The 24,900-nt window shown below is 43.8% G+C and overlaps 1 protein-coding gene across 1 annotated transcript; it reads right to left on the bottom strand.

The window, feature by feature from the left end:
* Window positions 1–1,539: 1,539 nt before the first annotated feature.
* Window positions 1,540–23,125, bottom strand: GRPR (gastrin releasing peptide receptor). The gene is made up of 3 exons (XM_056489515.1): window positions 21,567–23,125; window positions 5,135–5,486; window positions 1,540–2,646 (listed from the first exon to the last, which is right to left on the bottom strand). The coding sequence occupies exons 1-3, from the start codon at window positions 21,983–21,985 to the stop codon at window positions 2,254–2,256; spliced, it is 1,164 nt and encodes a 387-aa protein (XP_056345490.1). The 5' UTR covers window positions 21,986–23,125; the 3' UTR covers window positions 1,540–2,253.
* Window positions 23,126–24,900: the final 1,775 nt, after the last annotated feature.

Genomic DNA, 24,900 nt, shown 5'->3' with positions numbered 1-24,900 from the left:
AGCACTTATTTAAATCTACAGTGCTAAATCTTCATAGCTCTCCTGTGTTCAACACCTTTCTCAGGGAGGCAAAGCACTTCATTCAGCATAGCCCTAAGGGAGTTATAACTGTGCTCTTTCCCCCATATTTATGATTTTCTCTTTTTTATGATTCATGATTTATGATTTTATCCCCTTCCCTCAGAAACAAAAAATCAGAAACTTTTGAAGTCTCTTGTAGAACAGTAATCTCTTGTTTGTTACCAAACACAAGGACACATTGTGTAGCACACCTGGTGTGTTTGCTGTTGAAGTATGTAATTACTGATTGCCTTTGGTTAAATTCTTGCAAGGCTAAAGAAAATATTTAATAAAAATACCTTAGGCTAGATAATTTTTTCTCATTTTGAAATGTCATAAACAGCTCAGAACACAACCAAACTCTCTGAAATGGTAGCAGACTGAGCTTCTGGTAATGTATGCGGCTTCATAGTAAAGATTAGGGAAAGCATTGTAAATTTTAATAAATGAGGACCTCAGATAGCTCAGTAAATTGAAATTAGCATTATAGTGACACAGTCAGCCAAGCAAGGGAATTGACTAATCTGTAGAATAACCCTATTCCATTAGTTTTCAGCGTGGTTGGGATGTGGGGACACTGCAGGAGGGGTGACATGCAGGTGGCAGTGCCAGGGCTGGAGGGGGAGCAGGGCAGTGTTACCCTCAGCAGCACACCAGCACAGGGAAACCCTCAGCAGCACATCCTGCGTGTCCAACCTCATCTGGAGGACAAAAGGGAAAATCAGGCAAAGTTTTCAGAGCTCTGTCTTTGGCACCAGAGCCTGTTTGAGCCCTTGGAGACAGCAGCTCCCCCAGCATCCCAAAGCAGCTGCAGGTGCAGGGTGAGTGCTTTTACACTGCACACATTGCTTTTTCTACAAACACAGAGCAAGGCCAGGACAAAGTTTTACCAGCTTTCATTTATCTTTTGGTGTGGTAATGAAAATGATCATCATCAAGGAGGATAAGGGCCATTGAAAACCCAGGATTCTGCTGCAGTGATTGGTTTATGGCCTCATTTGGCAGCAGTTTTATTTATCAGGTGTGCAGCTTCCTTGCATGTCTTATAGCCCAGGCTCTTCAGGAGTTTGTTATCTGCAGGACACTGTGCTCCTGTTCCAGAATAGATGTACTGGCACAGGAATTGTTCTGGGGCAAACATTACAGTAGACCTGTTTCTCTAATCTGTCAGCCAGTTTTGGCACTCTGTTTCCACAGATTTCTGTGAAGACAGTACGAAAAAATGGAGGCTGGAGATCACACCTTGCATTGCTGATAGCTTTTGCTGAAAAACTAGTGTTTTACAAAGCACTACCACATGAAAAATAGCTGTACATCAGTTTCTGATATTGCCTGCCCTTAGTTAAACACAAGTAAAGTTTTGTGGTGCCACTTACGTGATTCATTATGCCACACTTTTGAAGACAGGAAGAACGAAACAGTAATGCTTGGAAATTGCCCTGCTATCTCTTCCACAACACAGCAAAAGCTCACACAGTTGAAAGCTGTAAACATATTCCAACTCACATTTATTTACGTTACTGTTTTCACATTGACGTGGTGCAAGATACTGCTCATTTCAGAGGGGCCACAGACATGCCCCAGTAAACTCTTGATATCTTTTAGACCATTAATACTGTACTCAGAACATTAATAAATACTTGAAAAGTCTGTAAATTACCTACATTGAACTCCTTTAAAAAAAAGTAGTTACCTTATTTAAATGGATTTATTTCTATGTCAAAGTACATTACACCATGTGATGGATGCAACTGTTCTGACAAATTGTGTGCACCTGATATGGTCCTTATCACTTCTTTAAGTCTGCATACGTTTGGGATTGAGCAGGAAGCGATGAACATTCTGCAGAGCCAAAAAATATTTGATCTGAAGGTGCTCATTTTGCTCTCATTGAAAGCACAGCAGCACTGCCCTGGGAGAACCTGTGGGCTGGTGCTCAATGATCTGATGCTCTGGTGATGCCTCAGTCCAGGGTGAAATGCTGGACCCTTCAACCTCAGCCCAAGGTGAAATGTTGGATGCTTCAAGCTCCTCTGAGTTCTCTGAGCACACTGTTACATGAGGGTGTGCTCGTGGGTGTGCTCGTGGGTGTGCTCGTGGGTGTGCTCGTGGGTGTGCATGCACCTTGCTCTGCCCACCACCCCACGGAGCGAGGTCCAGCAGCCACGCTCAGCAGCTGATGTTCCTGTGCCCTCAGACACAGCCTTCGTGGCAGATGTGGTTGCCATTGATGAGGCTGAAGGTGGCCAGGGAGTGGTTGGTGCTCTTGAGGGAGGTCATTCTGGTGGTGCTCCTGGCCATGCTGTGCGAGCGGATGAGCAGGCGAGCCCGGCAGCACAGCAGCTGGTTGTTGAACTGCTTCCGAAAGCTCTTGCTGAGCAAGTAGAGAGCAAAGGGGTTGACACAAGAGTTGGTGAAGGCCAGGATCCGAGCACAGATGCTGGCTACGAAGTGCAGCACGGAGGTGTCCACCTCGGAGTAGTGGTAGGAGCGGTACAGGTAGATGATGTGCGTGGGCAGCCAGCAGAAGGCGAAGAGGCACACGAACACCAGCACGGTCCTGGCCAGGCGCTTGCGGGACTCGATCTGCACACACAGAGACACTCGTTAGCTGCTGCTCTAGCTCTGACCAGGGCTGCCTATTTGTGCCAGAGCTGCAGCTTTCCAGATAGCATATGGCATGTCCAGAGCAGGGAAATCTGGACTGCAGGTTAACACTCAAGGACTCTCCTCATCTCTCCTCAACCCCCTTCCCTAATAAACAAATAACTCTGAAAATTTATTATATAAGTCTTTTCTTTCCTGTTTAGAAATTAAATTCCAATGGCTTGTCACTTTGCAAAATCCCTGCTCCAGCAACAAAAGTGTGGACAATCTGCATTAGTTATCCACACATAATATATACAATCATATGTAATTTTAATAAATTACCTTATTATTATTACTATTATTATAATTAATTATCATACAGGAGTCTGGGATATTTCACGGAGCTCAGAGCAGGACATTCTGCCATGGGGCCATGTGGTGTATGTACACAAATGTGCTGTCAACAGCTCACAGCCCTTTGAGACCAAGGGCAGCACTCAGAGTCTGAAGGAGATGGAGAAGCAGAGAGAGGATATTCTGTGCCTGGAGGAACACCAAGGCAGCAGCGAGGTGGACCCTTCAGCTGGAGGGAGCTGGAGCCACCAGGAGAGAGCTACAGGTGGTGAATAGATGGATGACCACCTCACATAATCTGAGCTTTGTCAGGGAAAGGTACTTTCACAAAATCAGTTAGCATGCAGAATAACCTTCATGCAGACTGGCCACACTTTTGTTTTACTTACTTCTACAGGCTTGGAGCCAACCCAAAAGTATTGCTCAACCAAGGGGAGCTGAGGTAAACCATACCTTGTCTTTTGTCCACAAGTGCTGCACATTAAGATAACAAAGCCACTGAAAAACACATCTCTCTTCCTAATGAATGCAAAAGTTGTGAAGGGGGCTGCCCAAAGTGAGAGGACAGACAGAGTTGCCCAGAAAAACCTGCCAAAATGCACTGCTCCCTGGGAGAGGTGCAGCCAGAGTTTGCAGGTTTGGAAAATGCAACACTGCTGACCTTTTAGGGCTCCCTAATGTTTTCCTATGTGGTAATCCCACTAATGCTCCCCAGGCACTCCTAGGGAATTAGCTGCATCCCACTTCTTGTACTTAAGCAGGATGTGGATGGCCTGCAACTGGTCCTAGCCTCAGCCCTGCTTGCCCTTGCTCCTACCCCAGTGCAGTCACAGTGCCTGGCCAGGACACTGCCCCATCCCCTCTCTGCTTCCAAGCTCCACAGGTAAATCAGAAACTGAGCATCTCACACAGGCTGATCTGTTCTCAGGACAGCTGCAAGCAGGAAGCAGGCAGGAGAGACATGGCAAACCCATTTTGACTTTATTTCATGCCCCTTTAATGGCACTGACTAAAAATCAGCCATTGAGATCAGGAAGGGCTGACATGCCCTTCCTGATAATGTCTCCAGTGAGAAGGCTGAAAATTAAATCCTTTGAGAAGGGCTCTCCTTAGCTAAACCATATATTCTTTCAAAATGTATTCTTAATTTGATATAGGGCTATTGAGGCCACATCTGCACTATAAAGAAAGGAAGGAATGCAATAAAGAAATCGATACCAGTTATCTCAGATGGAGACATATAGCCCTTGCATGCACTGCAGCATGGAAATGATGGACGGAGGTTCTAGACCAGCCTGGCCTTTTGCTTTCTTTAGAGCTCTCTCCCCCAAACCAGAGGGGAAAGGGCTGCTTGTCCTGCTCACTTTATTGCCACTAATCAAAACAGCCATTGAATCAGCAGAGAAATGGCCTGCAGGGGAAAAGAGTTACACACATTCAGAAGGAAAAAGGATGAGGATTTCAGGGATTGCACATCATTTGATGGACAAAACCCAAGTTTTTCCAGCCTTACTGCTTCAGCATAGCACCTGAAGGCTGTGTAAGATGATTGTGTTGGGTCAGCCTGAGGTGGAGGTGTCAGCTGGGTGCAATTGAGTGGACAATTGCTCAGCTACCAATGGCTTGTGTCAGTTTAGCTGAGGCTGAAGCACACCTCAGTTAAAAAAGAAGAGGCAAATAAGATAAATACATCAAGGTAAATAGGCTGTTTAGAAACAGGCAAGGCTTTATCCAAGGTCCTCTCTCTGACAAAGTGACTTTGTGAGGTTTTGATTTTCTCCCATATCACCCCTTGCTTCAATCTGCAAATACTGTATCTGCTCTGCCCCTTTCCCTGCATCCTAGTCAACACCTTCCCAGGCTTTGGCAAGGGTCTCCTGCTATGCTTGCAGTGGAAACCACTCTGCCAGGGTCTCTGAACTTACAAACAGGAGACACAGGCTTTAAACAGGCTTTAACTCCTTAGCCCTGTATCATGGCTTCTTTTATCCATTTTAATTATTTTACCCCACCTAATCTATTAAAATCAGTGCAACAGACACAATCTGCCACAGTATAAATTTCCCTGTATTCCCTCTCTCCTCCCAGATTCACAGAGAATATGGATTTTTGAAGAAAGCCAAATCTCTACCTGTTTCCTCACATGCACATTTCCTTCCACGGGGATGTTGTAAGCACTCCGGATCAAATTCTTAGCAATAAAATAATAATACACTGAAATGACAGACAAGGGAATAATATAAAATATGAGAAATGATGCCATTGAGTGAATTTTGGGATGCAGCCCATCTGAATGAGGGTAAGGAGCACAGCTGATAAAGGTTTTATTAGTCTCTTTGTCATGGAAAGGGTGCAGATCTGAAAATACTGCTTCAGGGATGGCAAGCAACATGGATACAATCCAGATTATAGCAGCTCTCACACAAATCTTCATCAGTGCATGGGATGCTTGGATCTCCATTGGCCTTACTATAGCTTTGTACCTAAAGAAAAACAAACAAAAAAAGAAAATAGTTTATTAACCTCAACATTCAAGCATAGTATTCCTGCTTTTCGCTTCCATTCAGAAGTAAAACACAAACAAAATCATTCTTTACTCAAGACTGGATTTTTTTTCTGGAGTTTTCACTTTCAATATTTTCAATAGATTTCTCAATTTAAACCAGAGCCACCTGTCATCAGTTCATTCAGTTTCACGTGTATCGATCATGAGTTCATTTAATTTGTAATTGACCTGACAAAGCCCAGGGCTCCCTGACATTAACATGTTAATTAGTATTAATGACATTATGTGTGCAAATAGCATTAAGACAGGAAGTGCAATCATAGACTTCCTTCAAAAGTGTACAGCAGCTTACACCCCTTCACAGAACAGTGTTGAAGGAAACTGGGCTGAGATTTTGCCAGACTTTTCAAACTGTAAGAATAGTGGCCTCCTGAAAATCTTATTTTTTCTCAAGCTGCAAAGAGTATGTTGCCTGCTTAATTGATGTTTGGTGGTGTTGCTGGCAAGAGTTTTCTCTAACAGTGAATTCAGGTTAAGTAGCTAGAACTGCTATTCTACATATGAAGAGATATCTTTTCATGTGAAATTTTGTCATTCACTATTTCAGCCTTTCAGAAAATTGTACTTTAGAATCCAAGAATATCAAAGAATTAAACTTATTTAAATTGTTGTGTGTAATGAGAGGAGTGGAAAAGGTCTTATCAGAGCTTCATATACGTTGGATCCTTCTCTGGCAGGATTTGATACTCCAAGCGAGCCGCAACTCACATATGCATTTAAGGAACATGGTAGAAGAAAAATAAAAAGTAGTTAGGAAGGAGTATCTACAGGTTTCACAAGTTAGCATGGAGGATAATGATTATAACAGTTAGAAACTGTTGGATATTCCTTCCAGGATCTGCCTCACTCTGCCCATGATGCGCTTGGCTCCCCTTGGTCATTCCTGCCTGGGTCCTGGGCTGTCCCAGCCCCTTCTGGCATGGCAGGGTACATCCCATCAGCAGCTCCAGGGTCCATTTCTAATCCCTTTGCAGCATGCTGGCTCTTTCAGGCAGCTGAACTGGGCTCTGGGTGGGAGCAGGGGCAGTGAGCACAGCACCAGGAGGCACCAGAGCCCCTCCATGCACAGCCACGGACACTCTGCAGGCACCCCGTGGCTCCCAGTGCCACAGCCTGCACTGTCCCAAAGATCAGCATTGAAAGAGGAGTCCATCAGTCCTGCACCCTTTTACCTGGGTAACTGCAGTATTTGCAGGGTAAGCATGCATCCAATTTCTGATTGCATGCAGTGTCCTGCTCAGCACACCTAACTTTCCCTCTGTGTAGGTATATATGTGTCTACATATCTCTGTATGTATTTTAAATACATACACATATTTATATTCATGTATATTCATACATACATAGCTCCATATATAGTTACATACTTATTTTTATGAAGACTGTATCTAGATATTTTGTCATTTGCAGGTATTTCCTCATACAGATGTCTTGTGTGGAGGACTTTTCCTTTCATGTACTACAAACACGGGGCTCAGTAGTTTGCTGTTTAACCACTTATTTTCCAAGCTCTGTAGGTCTCTTTTCTTCCAGCTGCAGTGGCCAGACACAGTATTTTTAAGGCTTGCTTAGCACCTCTTTAACTTGCACTTTGAAAACTGAGGTTTAAGTGGTGTCATACCACAAAGCACAATCTTCCAGCACCAGATCATAAACTCAGGCAAAGAACGTCACAGTCCTAAACAAATATGATGCTCTGCCTATTGCAGTCATAAAACAGAAGTGCTAGGCAGATTACTAAAGGAGTGCTGTTGAAATAGCTCAATTTATAGTCTCATTGACCAGATATAGATTATTGACAGAAACATGAGCTCACTGAAAGTCTTCAGTAAACCTTAAAGAAGAGAAATGCAAAAGGAAATTAATAATATATCAAGGTATTAGCATATTTGGTTGATTCAAAGGTTTTTCTGCAGATGTTTACTGTATGCTTATCAACATGACATGTTGTCATGATTATTTCAGGGATTGTCTTACAGAATATAGACAGCTGAGAGAACATTTTTCAGTATTATGTTCCAAGAACATGGGTAAGTTAAAGAATATAGAGAAACCATTTAATTTTTATTAACACTAATAGAGTTGGGAAAGCCAGAAAATTACTCCAATTCAAGTTATTGGTACATTTTAATCAGAGAGGGCATTTTAAAACAATTTAATTTGAACATAACATCATTAGAAATGTCTAGGAATGCTGGCACTGACTACTAGGCATTTAGTGTATTTTTAAAGCCTCCTAAAGCAGATGTAAGAGAAGATGTCAGAGGTTTTGCTTGCAAAGGGTTCAATGTAGACCCAAAGGATGGGAGTTAAGAAACAGAAAGATAAAACAGAAGAAACAAAGCTAGAAAAGAGATCTCGAAAATATAAATTCTCAAGTCCAGAAACACAGGTAGATATTTTCTTATTAGCCTGACAATCAAATAAAATTATTTTCTTGATGATCTGCATGACTTCCTTGCTGGTGGGTTAATTATTATGGCATTATTTTTAGCCCAGGTTGTAGCATGGATGCTCAACTCTCTGCAGTACATCTAGACATGGCTTTGGACTGATCACATCTACTGCTTGCACACTCAGTCTCTAATTATTGAATTATTATTTGAGATATATATATTCTTTTCAGCTAAACTCCTTTCCCTATCAGCTGTTCAAGAACTTTTTAAAGAATTTTAAGAAACAGAGGTACAATTCATGCACTGCAACAAAGCCCAAGACTTCAATATATGCCTTCTGAAGATTCAGCTGAATAAAACATTTGGGCCAAACAGCCCACATGAAAATGACTGGGTTGCTGATCTGGTTGGAAATATGAAAGAGATGCTGACCTTCACTACTGCTCAGTCTTTGAATTTCTCTGTTCCCACTTGTGAAGCAGCAACCTACTGTGTCCCTGCAGCTGCCAATGACCTCCCAGGCAGGATGGATGCCAGTCAGCTCCTTGTCTCACTGAAAGAAGCTCTCAAAAGGAATTACTCATGGGGCTATTCTAAGTGTGCTTAATATAAATGCAATTCCTGAGGCACTGTGAGGATTCTCTGCTAAGGAAATCCCCACACCAGCCACCATGACTCTGGTGCTGTCCCTGCTCCCCAGGTCAGAATCCAAGCCTCCAAGAGCAAGCTGGTGATTCAACCCAGAGCACCTGATCACTTCTTATCCCAATCCCAAAAATTCATTGTGGATTTGTAGGAGCCCATAGAGCATGTGCCTCTCCACTCAATCCTTGAAAATGTCTGTTGCACATCCCTTAGGATCTCTGTCGTGCTCACTGGGTAATTGTTTCTTACAACTGAAACTACTGAAATGGCCATAAACCACTAAAATGTGGCACACCCAAGGTCTTTCCATGGTAAATACTTTTCCCACTGAGGTTACTATGCCAAGGAAAATGTGTCATTGTCCCTGTGTTAATAATAATGTAACTAATGATAGTATTACCTAATGCTCTCTAAAGCTTGGAGTATGCAAACATTGGTTAATACCATCCACTTGCCCCAAAGCTGCAGCTTCACATATAAACACAGCAGTAGCTGTGGCATGAAAAGACAGTTACAGATACACTGTCCAAAGATACCAACCAAAATACAGCCCCAAATGGGTGTCAGTGTCTCCAAGGTGTAGTTTCTCTGTTGGTACAAAAATGTTTTATCCATCTTTGTGCTCCTCAGCTGAGGCAAGAAAATATACACCAGTTGAAGTATAAACAGGCTTTGCCTTCAAGGCCATAATGCCTATACATTTCTGAGCATAGAAGGGCTGCAATTTTTCTCTCTGGGAAAGAAAAGACTTATCCACAAAGACTGCAGCCTCACTGCTTCCTTCACAGCTTTTACCTGCCACCTTCATCCACTTACCTATGCCTGCTAAAATAGCCACAAAAATTAAATGAAAACAACTAAAGCATGGGGAGGAAAATCAGATGCTTCCCTGGGATTTTAAATTAGTTTAGCTCCATATGTCTAAGTCTTTGGGTTTGGTTTTTTTGGGTTTTTCTGGAGGGAAGTAACTTTATGCTGTGTGGAGGAGCCAGTGCTTTAGGCAGTCTCAGCTTGCTCTCCTCTTCTATGACTGCTTTGTATTAATGCCTTTCTCCCATCCCTTAGGTCAGCAAGGAAAGCTAATGTAGATGACCCAGGAGAGTAGGGAGAGAAAATGGCTGAAAAAGGCTCTGCCACAGAGCACTGCCCTTTTCTAGCTCAGTCCTTCCAAGCATGTCCATCTTTCTACAGATTAACACTTGCAAGAAATACAAGAGGGAAAAAAGGCCTGCTCATCCTTCCCCCAGAGGAAAAGGACCCCCCAAAAATTAATTTGCAGGAGTATTTAAGTGTCAAGAAAGGTTTCCTCCAAGTAGTATCATCTGTTACTATGCCCAACACCATTTACATAAAAAGATCCTGTGCCCCACTCCTGAATTTGTATTTTAAAACCCAAGTGTGTTAAAACCTGTTCCAACAAGAAACCTGTTCAGAAGCCTTGCCCACCCCTGCTTCATTACTGGTCCCACTATTTAGACTGCATCAGGCTGGTAGGAAGATGTATATATTGCCACTTTCTTTCTCTCTGAAGTGAGAAATCCACTTACAAAGTTTTGAATCTGTTTAAACTGTGCTCTATTTTGAGATGTTGAGCTAATTTGAAACTCAAATTAAATAAAAAAGTAGGGATTGGCTGGAATGGACTGATGTCTTGCAGAAACAGTCACATAACTTGCTGAGAAGTGCAAACACTGAGTTTCCCTCAGTTCTAGAAAATGATTGCTTGAAATTGCCATGACTTCCTGTGGTAATGATGGAAGAACTGCCTCTCAGTCAGCATGCCTCTCATACTTCTGTTCCCACTTGTAACTGATATAGTGAGAAAGTGCAATTTGCTGTCCCTCTGATCCCCAATCATCTGTTCCCATTTGTAAGGTTAATGGCACATTGGTCTGGTCCTTGCCTCAGAACAGACCGAACAAAAATCCTTTCATTAAGATTTTGCAATTATGTTCTATGAGCATCACATTATTGTTTTGCCCACATAATATGAAGGATTGGCTCAATTACCATGCAAAAAAAGCCTCAGGCAGCAGAGAAAAATTGATGCTATGGAAAAACTACATAAATGAAGAAGATGGTGTGAAGCTCCACCTAGAAAGCAAGAAAACAGTCTTGCTAAATATACCAAGAAATTTATGACAAATGCAATGCCAAAAACTTCCTTTATTGTTTCTACCATGGATGTTATGAATATTTATAGCTCTGAAGACAATTCAGTAAATCCACAAAATTGCTAGACTGTCTAACCCATCAACACACTCCGACAACTTATTCTGGGTCTATCTGCTTTCTGCATACTTAGTTAAGATTATCATTATTATGCATGATTCTTGAGTGAACATCTGTTATTAAAATCTTTAGTAAATTGCATATGGGCACAAAGACATCTCTAATGGGCAAATCTTACATACATTGGCAGGTACTGCCTACTTTCTCTTTTTTATTAATTTAACATTTAAATGAAAAGAAAAAGGAGGCGTTGATGGAAGTGGCACAGTTATTACTTTTAAAGCATATGTTAAAAATTCAATCTATATACCTGCACACTGCTACATTATCCTGGAATATGGACAAATAAGAATCTCAGTCTAGGAATGCCTAAATTCAGGATTGAGATAAGAGTGTTTTAGAGACCACTGAACTGTACTACATACTGGGGAAGGAGAGCTTAAACACTAATAATTTGATAGTAAATGTGTTATTCCTAGTCATAATCATCCACAGCCTAAAATATTTCAGAAATTTACTATACATATGAAAAACAATGGATTTAAAGGTTACTGCAGGAAATAGTGTGAGTCTCATGGACATCATAAAAACCCCCTTTCCACCCAGGGCAGTTATTCCTAGAAGGTGACCTTCAGCCTCATGCCAAGGGAAAGATCTCAGTGGGGCCAGCTCCATGGTTGCTTGTGAAGAGATGTGAGAGCTGCTGTCTGAAGCAGGGCTGGGACCCATTCATTGACAGAACCACAGAACATGCTGAATTGGAAGGGACTCACAAGGATCATTGAGTCCAACTCCTGGTCCTGCACAGAATATCCCTAAGAGTCAGACTTTGTGCCTGAGGGCATTGTCCAAATATCTCTGCAGCTCTGTCAGGCTCAGTGCTGTGACCACTTCCCTGGGGAGCCTGTTCCAGTGCCCACCCACCCTCTGGGTGAAGAACTTTTTCCTGATATCCAGCCTAAACCTCTCCTGACACAGCTTCAGGCCATCCCTTGGATCCTGTGAGGAGATCTCATCCCTTGGTCCCCACAGTGAGGAGATCAGTGCCTGCCCCTCCTCTTCCCCTCACTAAGAAGTTTTAACTGCAGTGAGTCTCCTCCAGGATGGACAGAACAAGTGACCTCAGCTGCTCCTCACATGGCTTCACCTCCAGACCCTTCACCATCTTTGTTGCCCTCCTCTGGATGCTCTGTAATAGTTTAATATCTTTCTTACACTGTACTGCCCAAAACTGCCCCCATCACTCGAGGTGAGGCAGAGTACAGCAGGACAATCCCCTCCCTTGCCTGGCTGACCTGATGCCCCCCTGGACACAGTGTGGAAGCATCCTTTAATTTCAAAACCAGCTCTCTACACAGCTCTCCAGCACCAGCACACACTCCTATGTGCTGAGTGCCTGGGAACAGCCAGAGGGATGTGCTTGCTCCTGCCATGTGGCACCAGAACACACACTGGTGTTGTGGTTGCCTCGTGGTGAGCATCTGGAAAACTGGTGCTGACACTGGGGCCACCAGGCATGAGAAGGAGAAGCCCCAGGGATGATTTCCACCCAAGGCTTTACTGCCACAGCCCAAGTCTCCAGGGATGTCAGCAGCCTGGGGGTGGGACATCTGCATGCATGAGGATTGAACTGAGACCAGGGCAACTAAAGCTGCTGCCTCAGACATGGACACCTCACTTCACTAGAGAATGTGCCTTATTTCTTCTGAAAGCACCACCTTTGGTGCATAAAGACAGAATCACTGAGTAATCTAAGCAGCTGGCATAACTGCTGGATATCCCACAGAGCCAGTTAAAGAAATTCATTAGAGTTTCCAAAAATGGCAGTTTCCCAACAGAAAAAGTCCTGTCTGTGATGTAAAATAAATCAATATTTTCCCTTGTTTTGACAAAGAAAGAAGACCTCATCATTGACCTAAAAATTAGCACTTCCATAAGCTATAGCAGCTGCTGTGTGCTTATTTTAATTTTGTGGAAATAGAATAAAAAGCTATCTATATTTAGAACCAAAGCCAGGTTGGATGAGGTTTTGGGCATCCTGGTCTACTGGAAGGTGTTCCTGCCCACTTCTGGGGAGCTGCAATTAGATGACCATTAAAGTCTCTTCCAACCCAAACCATTCTGTGATTCTGTTAACATTAGAGAAGCAGATTTCCTAAAGTTAAAAGCATCTTTCAAATCAACTGACTGAGAAAAAAAAAATCTAAAGAGGCATCACTAACTATACATTAGTTGCTGACTTCCAGCCTGCTCCCTGTGTTCTCCCTCCTTGCCATGAAAAAAGCATGGCAAAAAGCTGCCCTGTATAACAGAAAAGGAGGAGTCATGCTAAAACCTCAAAGAAGTAATTACAAAAATCAATATGCAACAGATGGGAAAAAAGCAAAAGTAAATGACAGCAAGTATCGGAGTTTTAAAATGTTGGTGACTGATAAGGGAAGCTGAAGGAGCCAACAAATTATCAAAGGTCACTCTGTAACAGACAAATGTGCATTTCTAAATACATCAGGAATAAAAAAATCAGTAAGTTGAGCATACACATAAATAGTGAAGATATGAACAATAATGAGACCAAGTGAAAAGCAATAATCTGATAGTTATCTTCAGGACCAAATGAGCAGGAGATGCATGTGGTTCTATACTATGTGTGCAGTACTGCAGAAGTAGCAGAAAACTTGTGAGGTGTATTAAAGAAGATGTGAGCCAACATCTGCTAACACAAACTAATTTCACATCAACAGACCTAATAATTTACACCTAGGAGTACTAAAGGAACCAGCTGAGAAACAACTGGTGCTATTTTTTTTACAAATCTTGAAAAAGTGGTGAATTTCCTCAGAAGCGGAAAACTGGCTTCAAATATGTGATGTGCAGAAAAGCTGGAGGGTGTGATCAAGAAAATTGTAAATATCTGTGCTGCCCAAGGCCAGTTGTAGAGGGAATAAGAGACAGGTTAATCCTGCTTACAGGTGATAATTAATATGTCTGTCTTGTTTAACACACAGCAGATGTCAGGGTTTTTTGTCTTGTCACAACATGATAGGGGATGAAAATAGAATGTGGGCCATGCTGGTGTACAGAGGAGCTGCAGCTCTTGTGGGCATGTTGGCACAGGTGACCATGCATGTAGATATGTACACATGTGAACCAGGGTCCTCCCTCTCCTATCCATGCAATTCCTGTCCCACTCCCACAGGAAAGGGTTAAAATTAGGCCTCCTGATCTGGGAAAGGGGGGTTCCAGGTGGGGACCCTGAGCCCCATGCTTCCCTAGCAGGGCATCAAGCATGGTAAAAAGCAGTGTGTGGAACTGTTCATGGCCTGGGTCCTGGGAACTTTCTCTAGCTGCAGTGTTATTTATTGTGTGTATCACCTGCCTCGAGCAGGCTATAAAACCTTTGCTGGAAAAGTTTGCAGATGTCACAGTGGCTAACCAGACTGAGAATGTTGTAGAGTCATTGGGGTAAATGGCCATAGTCTAAAATAAACCATTTGAACTCAGTTATGTGTAAAATAGTAAACACGGCAGCCAAGTGAGCAGGAGATACAAAAAAAATTAGTGCTCTGTTAAGGAAAGAGACAAAAGAAGACATTAGAGTGACTGTTCTGCATGTGACAAAATGAGATATCCTGTGGGATTCTCATCCTGTCGTGACTTTAGTGTAATTCAATATAAAGCTAAGCCAGTTATATGATGCTTAAGTCCTTTCTGTGGTTTCAGTAAACATAGGTGTCATAAGAGATCATCACCACTGTATGAGCCCTCAGCAGCATGTAGGGGCTGAACAATCTATTTTATCCTTGACTGCTCTAATCCTAGAGCCATAGAATAGCTTTGTTAGGAGGGGACCTTTAAAAGATCAACAAGCCCAGCCCCTCCACAATAAGCAAGGACATCTTCAAATAAGTCAGGCTGCTCAAAGACCCATCCAAGCTGGCCTTGAGCACTTTGAGAGGTGAGGTATCAACCACTTCTCTGGGCAAGCTCCCTTCAGTGCCTCACAGCCCTCATCATAAAAAATTTCTTCCTTATATGTAACTTAAACCTGCTGTGTTTCAGTTGAAAACCACTTCCCCTTGTCCATTACAGACCTTGGTAAAAAATCCCTCTCAGTCCTTTTTATAGACCCCTTTAAGTATTGAAAGGATGCAATAAGGTGTCCCCAGAATGTTTTCTTCACCAGGGTGAACTCAACTCTCAGCCTTTCAGGTTTGCTGTGAGTCAGGTTATTATGCAGCAGGTAGAGGTCAGACAAATTTCAATTTGAAGCATGACATGAGTTCTAAGCAGAGAGAGCAGCAGAGTGCCAGACACACAAGAGGTGGCAGAGTGATATATGTGCTTTTAGTCTGAATACTCAGAAAGCAGCCTCATGTCACTGGAAAGATTTTTTTTAAAATCCAAATCCTATGAGATATTCAGTAGCCTCTGTGCACAGGTGTGGGCAAGAAATACTGCTGAGTTGATGGCTAGAGCAGTATCTCCTAGTCCTGTATCCCCATCTCTGGTTCCCCCAGGTCATTTGAACATTTATGTCTCAATCTCATGCTTCAGGGTTGCCTGAAGGTGTGAAGAAACATTTTTTTCTCTCAGGGTGTCACAGTACTGTTTTCTGTCCTGCTTTCCTAGAAAGATACAGAGACTGAATGTGGACAAGTGAGGACAGGATGGCAGAGCCCTGACAATGCTTCTCCCTCTGATTGCCCACAGTTTTCTGCAGCCCAATTAAACTGATCACTAGCCTGGCAGCAGGAGGGGAGTTTCTGCCAGGCATCTCCATCTTTCTGCTTTTCTCTACAGCAGAGCACTTGGCTTGCTGTTGGGATGCCTTCAGGTGCCTCAGCACTGTGAGAGGCCCATGGACTGTCCCTGTTTTCTGCCCCATGGCACAGGAATTTTGGAAGCCTTTGCTCTGCCTGAGATCCTACACAGCAGACACTGTGGGTGGCTGCAGAGCCTACTATGGGCAAGACATCATGGCCCATGGTGTCCTAGATTGTATGGGGTGAGGTGGGCACCTGGGGGCCAAACTGCTGAGAAACAAGCTGAGCAGACTCCATAGGGACAGCGGTGAACTCACTTTCCACAATAAAGGAAAACAGGTTATTGCAAGGGTTGTCTCTGAGCAAAGCAATTACTGGATGCTTCACAGTGTGGTTGTGCCTGCTTCTATATTTTCAGCTCAGCTACCTCCTTCTCTTCTCAGCCAGGCTGCTGTCCACAACTGAAAATCAGATAGTAAGGCATGAACTGATGGGTCCACCCTAAGCTCATCTCCCTGCAGTGACAGTGAAATCCCAGCCCACTGCTGGGACACACAGCTGGCAAATTCTCTGCAGCAGGTTGCTCTCCTTAATAACAGTGTGTACAGCACCTCATACTATGAGACCATGACAACTGATTGAGGGTTTTAGGTTTTACTGAAATGTAAACAATAGGTAATCTGACTTTTCTTCCTTTAGATTGCTTAAATATTGACAGTCTCCAGCACATTAGCACTGACTCTAAACTCAGATTTCCATCCCACTGCTATTAATGGGAGCTCTAATCTTCCTGGTTATAGAAGTGCATCTATTGTGTTTTAGCCATCTGCTCTGGTTAATCAAGACATTCAGAAAGTTTGTGTTGTTTGATCAGTTGCTCTTGGTGCAGATGGATTCAGGGGCTGAGGAAATGAGAGCTAAAACTAAGAGTGTAAAGAGTGTTTATATTATATTGACACAGTGACCAGCAACCAGGATCTAAGACTGTGGTACATCAGCTGAAGGGGATATGTGTCTATCACCCTGCATCCATCAGCACGTGAAGGGCAGCAGCACAGACACTGCAAGGGTGGAGATGGGGCTGCCTGACTCATTGAGCACCAGGGAAAGGGAAGGCTTTGGGCTGGCCCCAAAGTCCCTCCTGTTTTCTTCCCTGGCTTGGAAGAATCAATGTTTTGGCTGAGATCATGAGGTCACACTGGTGGATCCAAACTCTCCATGCTGGGTATTGTTTTGCCAACTTACATTGACTGGGTTAGAGGCTGTTTTGGTAGTTCAGAGTGGCTCAAACCCTCTGGGGGCTGCACAGTAAATTACAGCACAAAAAAAAAAAAAAAATCCAAAATAGTGCCTTAGTTACCTGAAGGTGTTTCATGAATGCTGTGACTAGAATGCCCAAAATATATTCTTAACTGCTGTGGACTTGGCACTTTACTTCTGATGGTGTTTTTAAAAAAAGTGTCGTTATGTAAATCAACTCAGTGGAAGTGTGGGTTGACTTTTCAAAGCTTTTTATTAAGGTGGCATGCTTCCCTTAGTCCTCTAGTGGAGATATAAACCAGTGATTGTAAAGTAAAATAAATGAACTGGCATGTAGATATTAAACCTTCTGTAGTATTGTAGGTAATAGTAATAGTAGGGGCTGGAGACATCTAAATCACAGAAGAGATGAGTCCACTAAACAAAGATTTTTGCATGTTTAAAAGTGTGTTTTTAGAAATTCTGGATTTGTTTCTTTTCTTGCATTGTTGCTTTTTTTAGGAGTGTAGTTTGAAAGCTTTATTTCTTAGATAAACAAACTGTCACATGAGTACAGAGGAACATTGAAAGTTGTGTTCGTGGTGCATTCCAAGGGACCCAGCAGAGCTGGGAGCCCTACAGCATTCCTGCATCCATCCCTGCACCCATCAAGGCACTGAGGTCAACGTTTCCAAGTGCATCCTCATTTCAGGTGTCCCACATGACTGCAACCCTGCTGTCTGCAGCTGGTTTTACCACTGTCAGCCACCTAATCTCCTGTGTAATGTCACTCCACATGTCTCACGAGACTGTCACTCCCACCACAGGACTGCAGGCAGCTCTGGCTGGCAGGCGTGCTGCAGTTTTCCAGTGCTAGAATCCATATAATCCAAGGTGCTTAAAGTAAAGATGCTGCTTGTAAACTCCAATTACATTTTACACTAACTCTGCTGTGTGCTTGTAAAAACAGCATTGCTTCAGGAAGGTTTCACTGCGTGAGCACCAGGACATTTTGATCTTTTACGATGTCAGCCTAGCAGTGAGGAACTATGATCAATGCTTGACAGCCTGGTTAATTCAAATGCAAATGTATATACCCTGTCAGTCACGGGAGAGAGCCAATTAAATAAAGACTTCTCCCATGACATGGGCAATTAAATAGTTGCTTTTCCTCTTGCTGTGCAAAGATTTTCCTTAATTTCCTGTCCCTTGCTGAGACAGCTTTGGCTTTTCTCCTGGGCTAGAAGCCCAGGTGTCACTGCTCTCACAGGTGCCTCTGTGCCCCTTATCCTTGCACTGAGGAGGAGGTGAAGGAGGAGGGCAGAACCCAAACTCTCATTTTTTCTGGGAGAAACTGCACAGTAGCTGAAGAAACCACTGGCTTGACAGCACAGAGCAGCTGGGCAGACAGATGTCCTTCCCCTACCAACCCCATTTAGAGTGTTTCTAAAACACACAAACATCACACACACACGGGCTGCTTGTTTCTTCGCTCTTGTATACTCAGCACTGGCGCCTTATCACTCGTGGAAGGTGGCTGGAAGCACAGGACATGCCTTAACCCTCTCCTGACTGCTCTGAAAATTTGACACTCTTGCAGGAAAACAGTTGTCCCCCGACAGCTCCCACTGCTCCTGCAAGTGCAGCCAGACAGATGCAAGCATTGTGCAGTCAGTGGAGTGGTCCCAGAGGAAATACATTTGCAATATTGTTAACTCTTTCCTGCCCTTTCTTACATATTTTGTGAAATAATAATTAAATCTGAAGGAAATCTCATGATTGTACACAGACCCATCCTAAGCACCCAGGGACCCTCTGGCTGTCCCTTCCTGCTCAAACCTGTGCAGGCATGCTCAGCTGTGTCCATACAAACACAGAGCACTTGCAGGCTTGGGGGCTCCCACTGCAGGAAAAGCTGAGGTCAGCAGTTTGTCCCTCTGTTTTTCTCCTTGAGAAGTTTGCAAGTGAACAGTCAATCCTCTGGCCAGCCCCTCATTCTGGTGGTAAAACTACTGAGCAGCTTTAGGTGCTCTGTGCTGGAGACTGGCACTCAACCAAGGGTTTGCAGTCACTGGCAGATGAGAGATTCTGAACACAGGATAAAGTGTAAATGGAAAGACTAAAAGTATATCCCAGGAAGGCATATACTCTTTCACTGATGATGTGAGTGCAAAAACTTACTAAAACTGGTCCCCTCATTTTGAGAAGGCGATCCCATGCAGCCAGGATGATTTGTACCATTGTTGCAATGTAGCATAAGTGTCTCACACACTCTTAGTACTCTATCTGCCCATCACACCTACCCACTGTCTTTCACCTTGTTTCAATGGTCATGTCTCTGGAAATGACCCTCTTGTATCACACTCCAAAGATTTACACGTCAGACTTCTGTTCCCTGGGATGTCTCTCTAGGCATCACCATGATATGTTCAGTCATGCCAGCAGTTGTTTCCATTTGCTTTTGGCAATGGAAGGATGCTGAAACCAAGAGGGTTTTACAGTAATTTTTTGCAGATGATGAATTATAGACAAAAGATCTGTAGTACACTGACAAGTTTCCCTTTTCTTGGAGGGAGTCTCATGTAATGTTGTTCAGAGCAGGAGGTTTAGGAGGTTTTTCTCTCACATGGTCTATGGCTTAGATTAATGAGAAGGGACATTCACATGCCTCATGTGAGCATCTCAGGTAGGATTCACAGCACTGAACCCTTTCTTCTGTTTCCCTTCATGCACTGCCACATCTGTCATCAGAAATGGGTGTCTATGAAACCACCCCACCTGCCAGGCTCAGCATCTCACCTGCAGCAGGGTGCTGGGCTTCCAGACCCTCCACAGCCCCCAGCTGGCACCACCATGCTGGTTCACATTCAACTCACATTTTGGAAATTTTCCCCTTACATTTTAAGGTCATTTCCCTAGTGATTCTGACATGATTAAGGCTGAAGGGGTCTGGAGCTCAGGGTGACAGCTTTAAGGAAATAGACTAATGTGCTGTGAGTTGACAAAATATAGACTGCATTATTTTGTATCAAAATTATCCCAGCACTGCTGTTAATTTATCAAAATAGAAACTTCAGCAAACTTAATAGATAAGGGACACTTCTGTTTCAATGCACAGCATATTAGATTCATGGACATAACAAAGTTACAAGTTTCATTATCTTCTTCTGCAGCGAACCACAGATGCATTAGAAGAAGGTAAAATGATCCCTTGAAAATGGAAACATTTGATCATCAGTGCAGCATGATGGTTAACAGGTTCCTGATAAAGCTGAAGTTCAGAACTTGAAGTCACCAAACCCAAAGCTTGGCACAGCTGCTGTTTTCTGTTCTAGTCTATCACTTCAGGCAGAAAGTGTTATTGATGTGCTGCTCAGTAAAAGCATTTGTAATGTTTACTTTATGTAGAATGAGATCAGATAGCAATAAATATCTCGAACATAATCTTCTTTACAATGCATTTTTCTTTTCCTTACACCCCTTAAAACAACTTACATTACAGCTTTAGAAAGATGTATTTTCCTGGAGAGATACTTATTGTTTTCCTAACATTTTCTTCAGAGCTGTCAGAGGGGATCCAGACACCACATCAAACTCAGGAGAAAAAGCGCATGTGGTCTTTCTCTACTGCTGTTTTCCTATCTCCACAGCACTTTAAAGAATATTGCTTTAAGACTTTTATCTACACATAGGTCTGTTTGTCATCTGCTTCTGGGACAACAGTGCTATTTTTATATATCCCAACATGGAGGAGAGGACAAACATATTGACCATTCTGTCTGAAACACAGAGGAGTTATCTGCTCTTGTTGGAACTGCAAAAAGTATATTGAAATATGTGTATGAACTACACTGAAATCTGAACAAAAGTAGTCTGATGTTTTAGAGCAGCTTAGCAAGAGGCAGTGGCACTCAAGGGACTACCCAAAGCAAACATAGTTTCAATTATTTGTGAGCAAGGATACAATCCCCATGTGTTTTTGATCACAACAAAACTGAAATAATTTTTCACTCATTACTTCTGTGTCACTTCATCATGGTGACAATGTATTCCTTAATCTCTTTTGGAAATATCCAGAAAATAAACCAGCATATTTACTACACATTATTTTTCACTAAACATTATTGAAAAATGAAGTTTCTCAAACAACATCACAGATCACTTTTGACTGGATAAGGGGCAAACTGTTTAACCAAGGAAAATACACTGGCTATGGCAACTGTGACTCCTGGCAAGCTCATTTGAATATTTGAAAAATATTTTATGAAATATTATCTCACATATTATTAACTATAAGGAAGCAAGCCACCAGAAAAAATTGATTCTCACTGCACTTTAAATTGCTGCTCTGGTACCTTCACACTTCATGAAGTATGGATCAATTATCTTTTTGGCAAATATGAACATGCTATCTTTTAGCAGAGCTTCATTAATGGCATTTTCTGTCTCTGGTCTTTAGCTTGTTCTCCTCTTGTCTCTCTTTGAATTAATGTAGCCTATTAGCTAAATTGCACAAACATTTCGTTTAGAAAAAGTATCCTGTGTTCAGTCTGCATCCTCCTTCTGTATGCTAATATCCATCAGAAAACACCTGAGATGATTCTTCTTTTCTCATTATATTAAAAAGAAACATTTTACCTGAAAATACAAATTTATAATTGTGCATTTTATGGAGCCATAATTATGCAGGCTTCTTTTAAAGGCAACAGCAGCCAAGCTTACCTGTCAGCTGAGAGAGCAGTGAGAGTAAAGACTGACACCCCTACAGAGGTGAGCTGTATGAAGGGGATAAGTTTGCATCCAGTTCTGCCAAACAGCCACTCGTCAGCAAGGTACCTGCTGGCATCCACAGGCACACAAGTCACCAAAAGCAGCAGGTCTCCCAGGGCCAAACTGGAAATGAACAAATTAGGGACATTTCGCATGGATTTCACAGTGCAGAAGATCTTGATCAAAGTGATATTGCCGATAAGGCCTATCAGAATGATGATCCCATAGATGGTGGGGATGGCGTAGAGGAACGCTGGGTAAAACCAGTCTTCCCCAAGGAGGGAGACGTTTGCACTCTGGTTGACAGAGATGTTATAGAAAATGAAGTTTTCTGTGTCTAGGTCCAGCAGAAGGCACTCTCCAGATGCCATCGTCCTACTTTGCTCTTCTTGGAAAACAGCTTTCTTCTTTGAAAGTCCTCAAATTCCTCAAATTAATTTCTTGCTTTAATTCTGCTGCTCCTCACAGTCAGAAGAGTTTAAAAGTCATATTACTTTGTGACACATCTTGTCAATAACCAAATCAAAAAGCACCTGCAGCTTTTTCCACAGTCTGTTTCCATAAGGTGAAAGAAGAACATGTTTTAGCATGGTCTGAATTGTGAAACTTGCCTTTTCCTCCTTGACTTCTCTTGCTGTTAAGTATTCCTCAGCTCTGGAAGTTCAATCATCAAATTCAAAGCCCAGCAAGCGGCAGGCATTTTCGCAAACGAGGCTCCTTAAACTCCCAGCTTCAGGTCTGCCCGGCAGCTCCGAGTCCGAAAGCAGGGAGTTACAGAAAGCAAGAACTTTCGGGAGTTACTGCCGCGCCGCATCGCCAATCTCTGCCGCTTTCGGCGCCTGCCCCCGCCAGCCGGATTTAAAGCGCGGGGGGAAAGCGGGGCTCGGCTGGCAGCTCGGATCCTATAGGCGGGATGTTCTGGACGTCAGTCCTTGCGCTGCTTCCCACGGGTGCGCGGGCTGCTGGCGGCGTCGGGAGCGCCGGGGACGCCGGGGAGAGCCGGGGACACCGGGGACAGCCGGGGAGAGCCGGGGACACCGGGGACAGCCGGGGAGAGCCGGGAGAACACGGGGAGCGCACGGGGAGCACACGGGGAGCGCACGGGGAGCACACGGGGAGCGCACGGAGAGCACCGGGGAGCGCTCGGGGAGCACCGGAGAGCACCGGAGAGAGCTCGGGAAGCACCGGGGAGCGCTCGGGGATCGCACGGGGAGCACCGGAGAGCACCGGGGAGCGCACGGAGAGCACCGGGGAGCGCTCGGGGATCGCACGGGGAGCACCGGAGAGCACCGGGGAGCGCACGGGAGCGCTCGGGGAGCACCGGGGAGCGCTCGGGAAGCCCTGGAGGGCACCGGGGAGCACCGGGGAGCGCTCGGGGAGCGCACGGGGAGCTCCGGCCGCCTGCTGGATGCTCCGGGGAGCGCTGCGTGGGGCGAGCGGCCAGCACCGCCCTTAACTCTTTAGCTGAAAAAAATATACATCTGCTCGCTTAGGGCTCCCGACGTGCGTCACCGGCTCGCCACCCACCTGCTCCCTGCCGAAAAAAAAAAAAAAAAACCAACAAAAAAACCCAAACCTCCTCCACCCCCCCCAAAAAAAAAAAAAAAAAAAAACAAAACCAAACCCCAAAAACAAATCTACCCCCCATAAAAACCCCAAACCCAACTCTTCCCAAAGTAAAAACAACACCAAGCCCCCCCCAAACATACCACAAAAACTCTCAAATACACCAATACCCCAAACCAAACAGCTCTACCCCAAACAAATCAACCAACCAAACAAAACCCAGCCCAGTTAACTTCACACTGCAAATGATGTGTTCAGAAAAGCCCTCCCACTTTCTTCACTTAAAAGCACAACTATTTTACTTGCATTCTGGTATTCAATTGTTACAATGAAAGAGAATGATGATATAAGGCCAAATTCATCTTCCCCTCTCATCCCTAGACAAGTGAAATTAATAAAGCCAATTAGGGTAAAACCCAATATTGTCATTAAGGTAGGCAAATTAATATTAGCACTGTGAGCCTGAAGTTATACAGAGAAGCCTTAACTCTGCACACTTTTATGTTAATTTTTTTAATTTGGAGGTAGCAATGCCAAGAGACAAAGTTCACCATTCTGTGCAATAATTTCTATTTATGAGGTAGCCATCATACTGGCATCCATAGATAATGAATATTGAGATGCAGCAGAAAGAAATTTGCTTGGCTTATAACAGTCTGAAAAAACTCCTTCGTAGAACTGAATTAAGATATAACTATTACTGATGCCTTAATGCTTTACAGAAGGCTATTTATGAATATATATGCAGACTTACTGGACTGCAGAGATACATAGTCAATTTGGAAACCAGCCTGCAGAGTTAAATGAAGCTGTACTTTACGCTTTCTCTCACAACTACTCATTTTTGCATGTAAAAGAATGTTTCACCAACTGCTAGAGTTACTTGCAAGTGAGAGGGGAGGCGATTCAAAGCAGGCTTTAAAGTGTGTTCACTGGGTCCTGCATAAAAGAAGCATTTCAGGACACAATCTGGAAAATCTCCAGGGTTTGAAAGTGGTGTCCCATGGTGGGATTCGAAGCAGGAGGTTTCTATAGTTGCTTTTCTGCCTCATTCTCGTGACCTGGGTCAGTGTTTTCAGCTGTTTTTCTGCTGTCCACTCTAAGCCAACAAAGGACTTATGTGTACCCTTAACTTCAAGTAGGGCTACTTACATATGTTTTTCAAGCCAAACACCCATGAAAGTGCTGTGCTGAGAGCTTGAGAGTGCAGAGGAGAAGCCAAATTTTCTAGTATTCCTTTCAGCCTGCTTTTAAGAACAGGCTGGAGGTTACCACCATTAAAAGCAAAGGACACAGAGCAACTGTGCACATTCTGATCGGGGCACACGGGCACTTCTGTGGGTCAGGGCCAGCCCTGGGCAGGGCTCCCAGGCTGGCTGGATGCCATTTGGAGGCAATGCCATGTTTGGCACAGCAGGACCAAAGGCACAGAGAGGAGCTGTGGAGCTACTGAAGCAGCCCTGCCACACACCATGGTGGGACACTTCTCCCAGAATATCCCCTAGCATATCTGGGAGCCTGGTGATAGGGGCTGCATAGCAAAGGGATGCACACCTTCCCTCCCTCCCCCACACTTTGCTTTCTGAGCATTGGGATAAAGGGGAGAGGACACTTCTGGGAGTGGGAGCAGCCACTTGGTGTAATCCTGCTGGACCCCTGTGCCCAGCAGCCTGGTCAGTAGTTGGCAGTGACCTACCCTGAGTAGGAGGTGGGGACTTCT

This window comes from Oenanthe melanoleuca, chromosome 1 (genome assembly GCF_029582105.1).
Source record: "Oenanthe melanoleuca isolate GR-GAL-2019-014 chromosome 1, OMel1.0, whole genome shotgun sequence".
Lineage (NCBI taxonomy): Eukaryota > Metazoa > Chordata > Aves > Passeriformes > Muscicapidae > Oenanthe > Oenanthe melanoleuca.
This window is presented reverse-complemented; position numbering and strand designations above follow the sequence as displayed.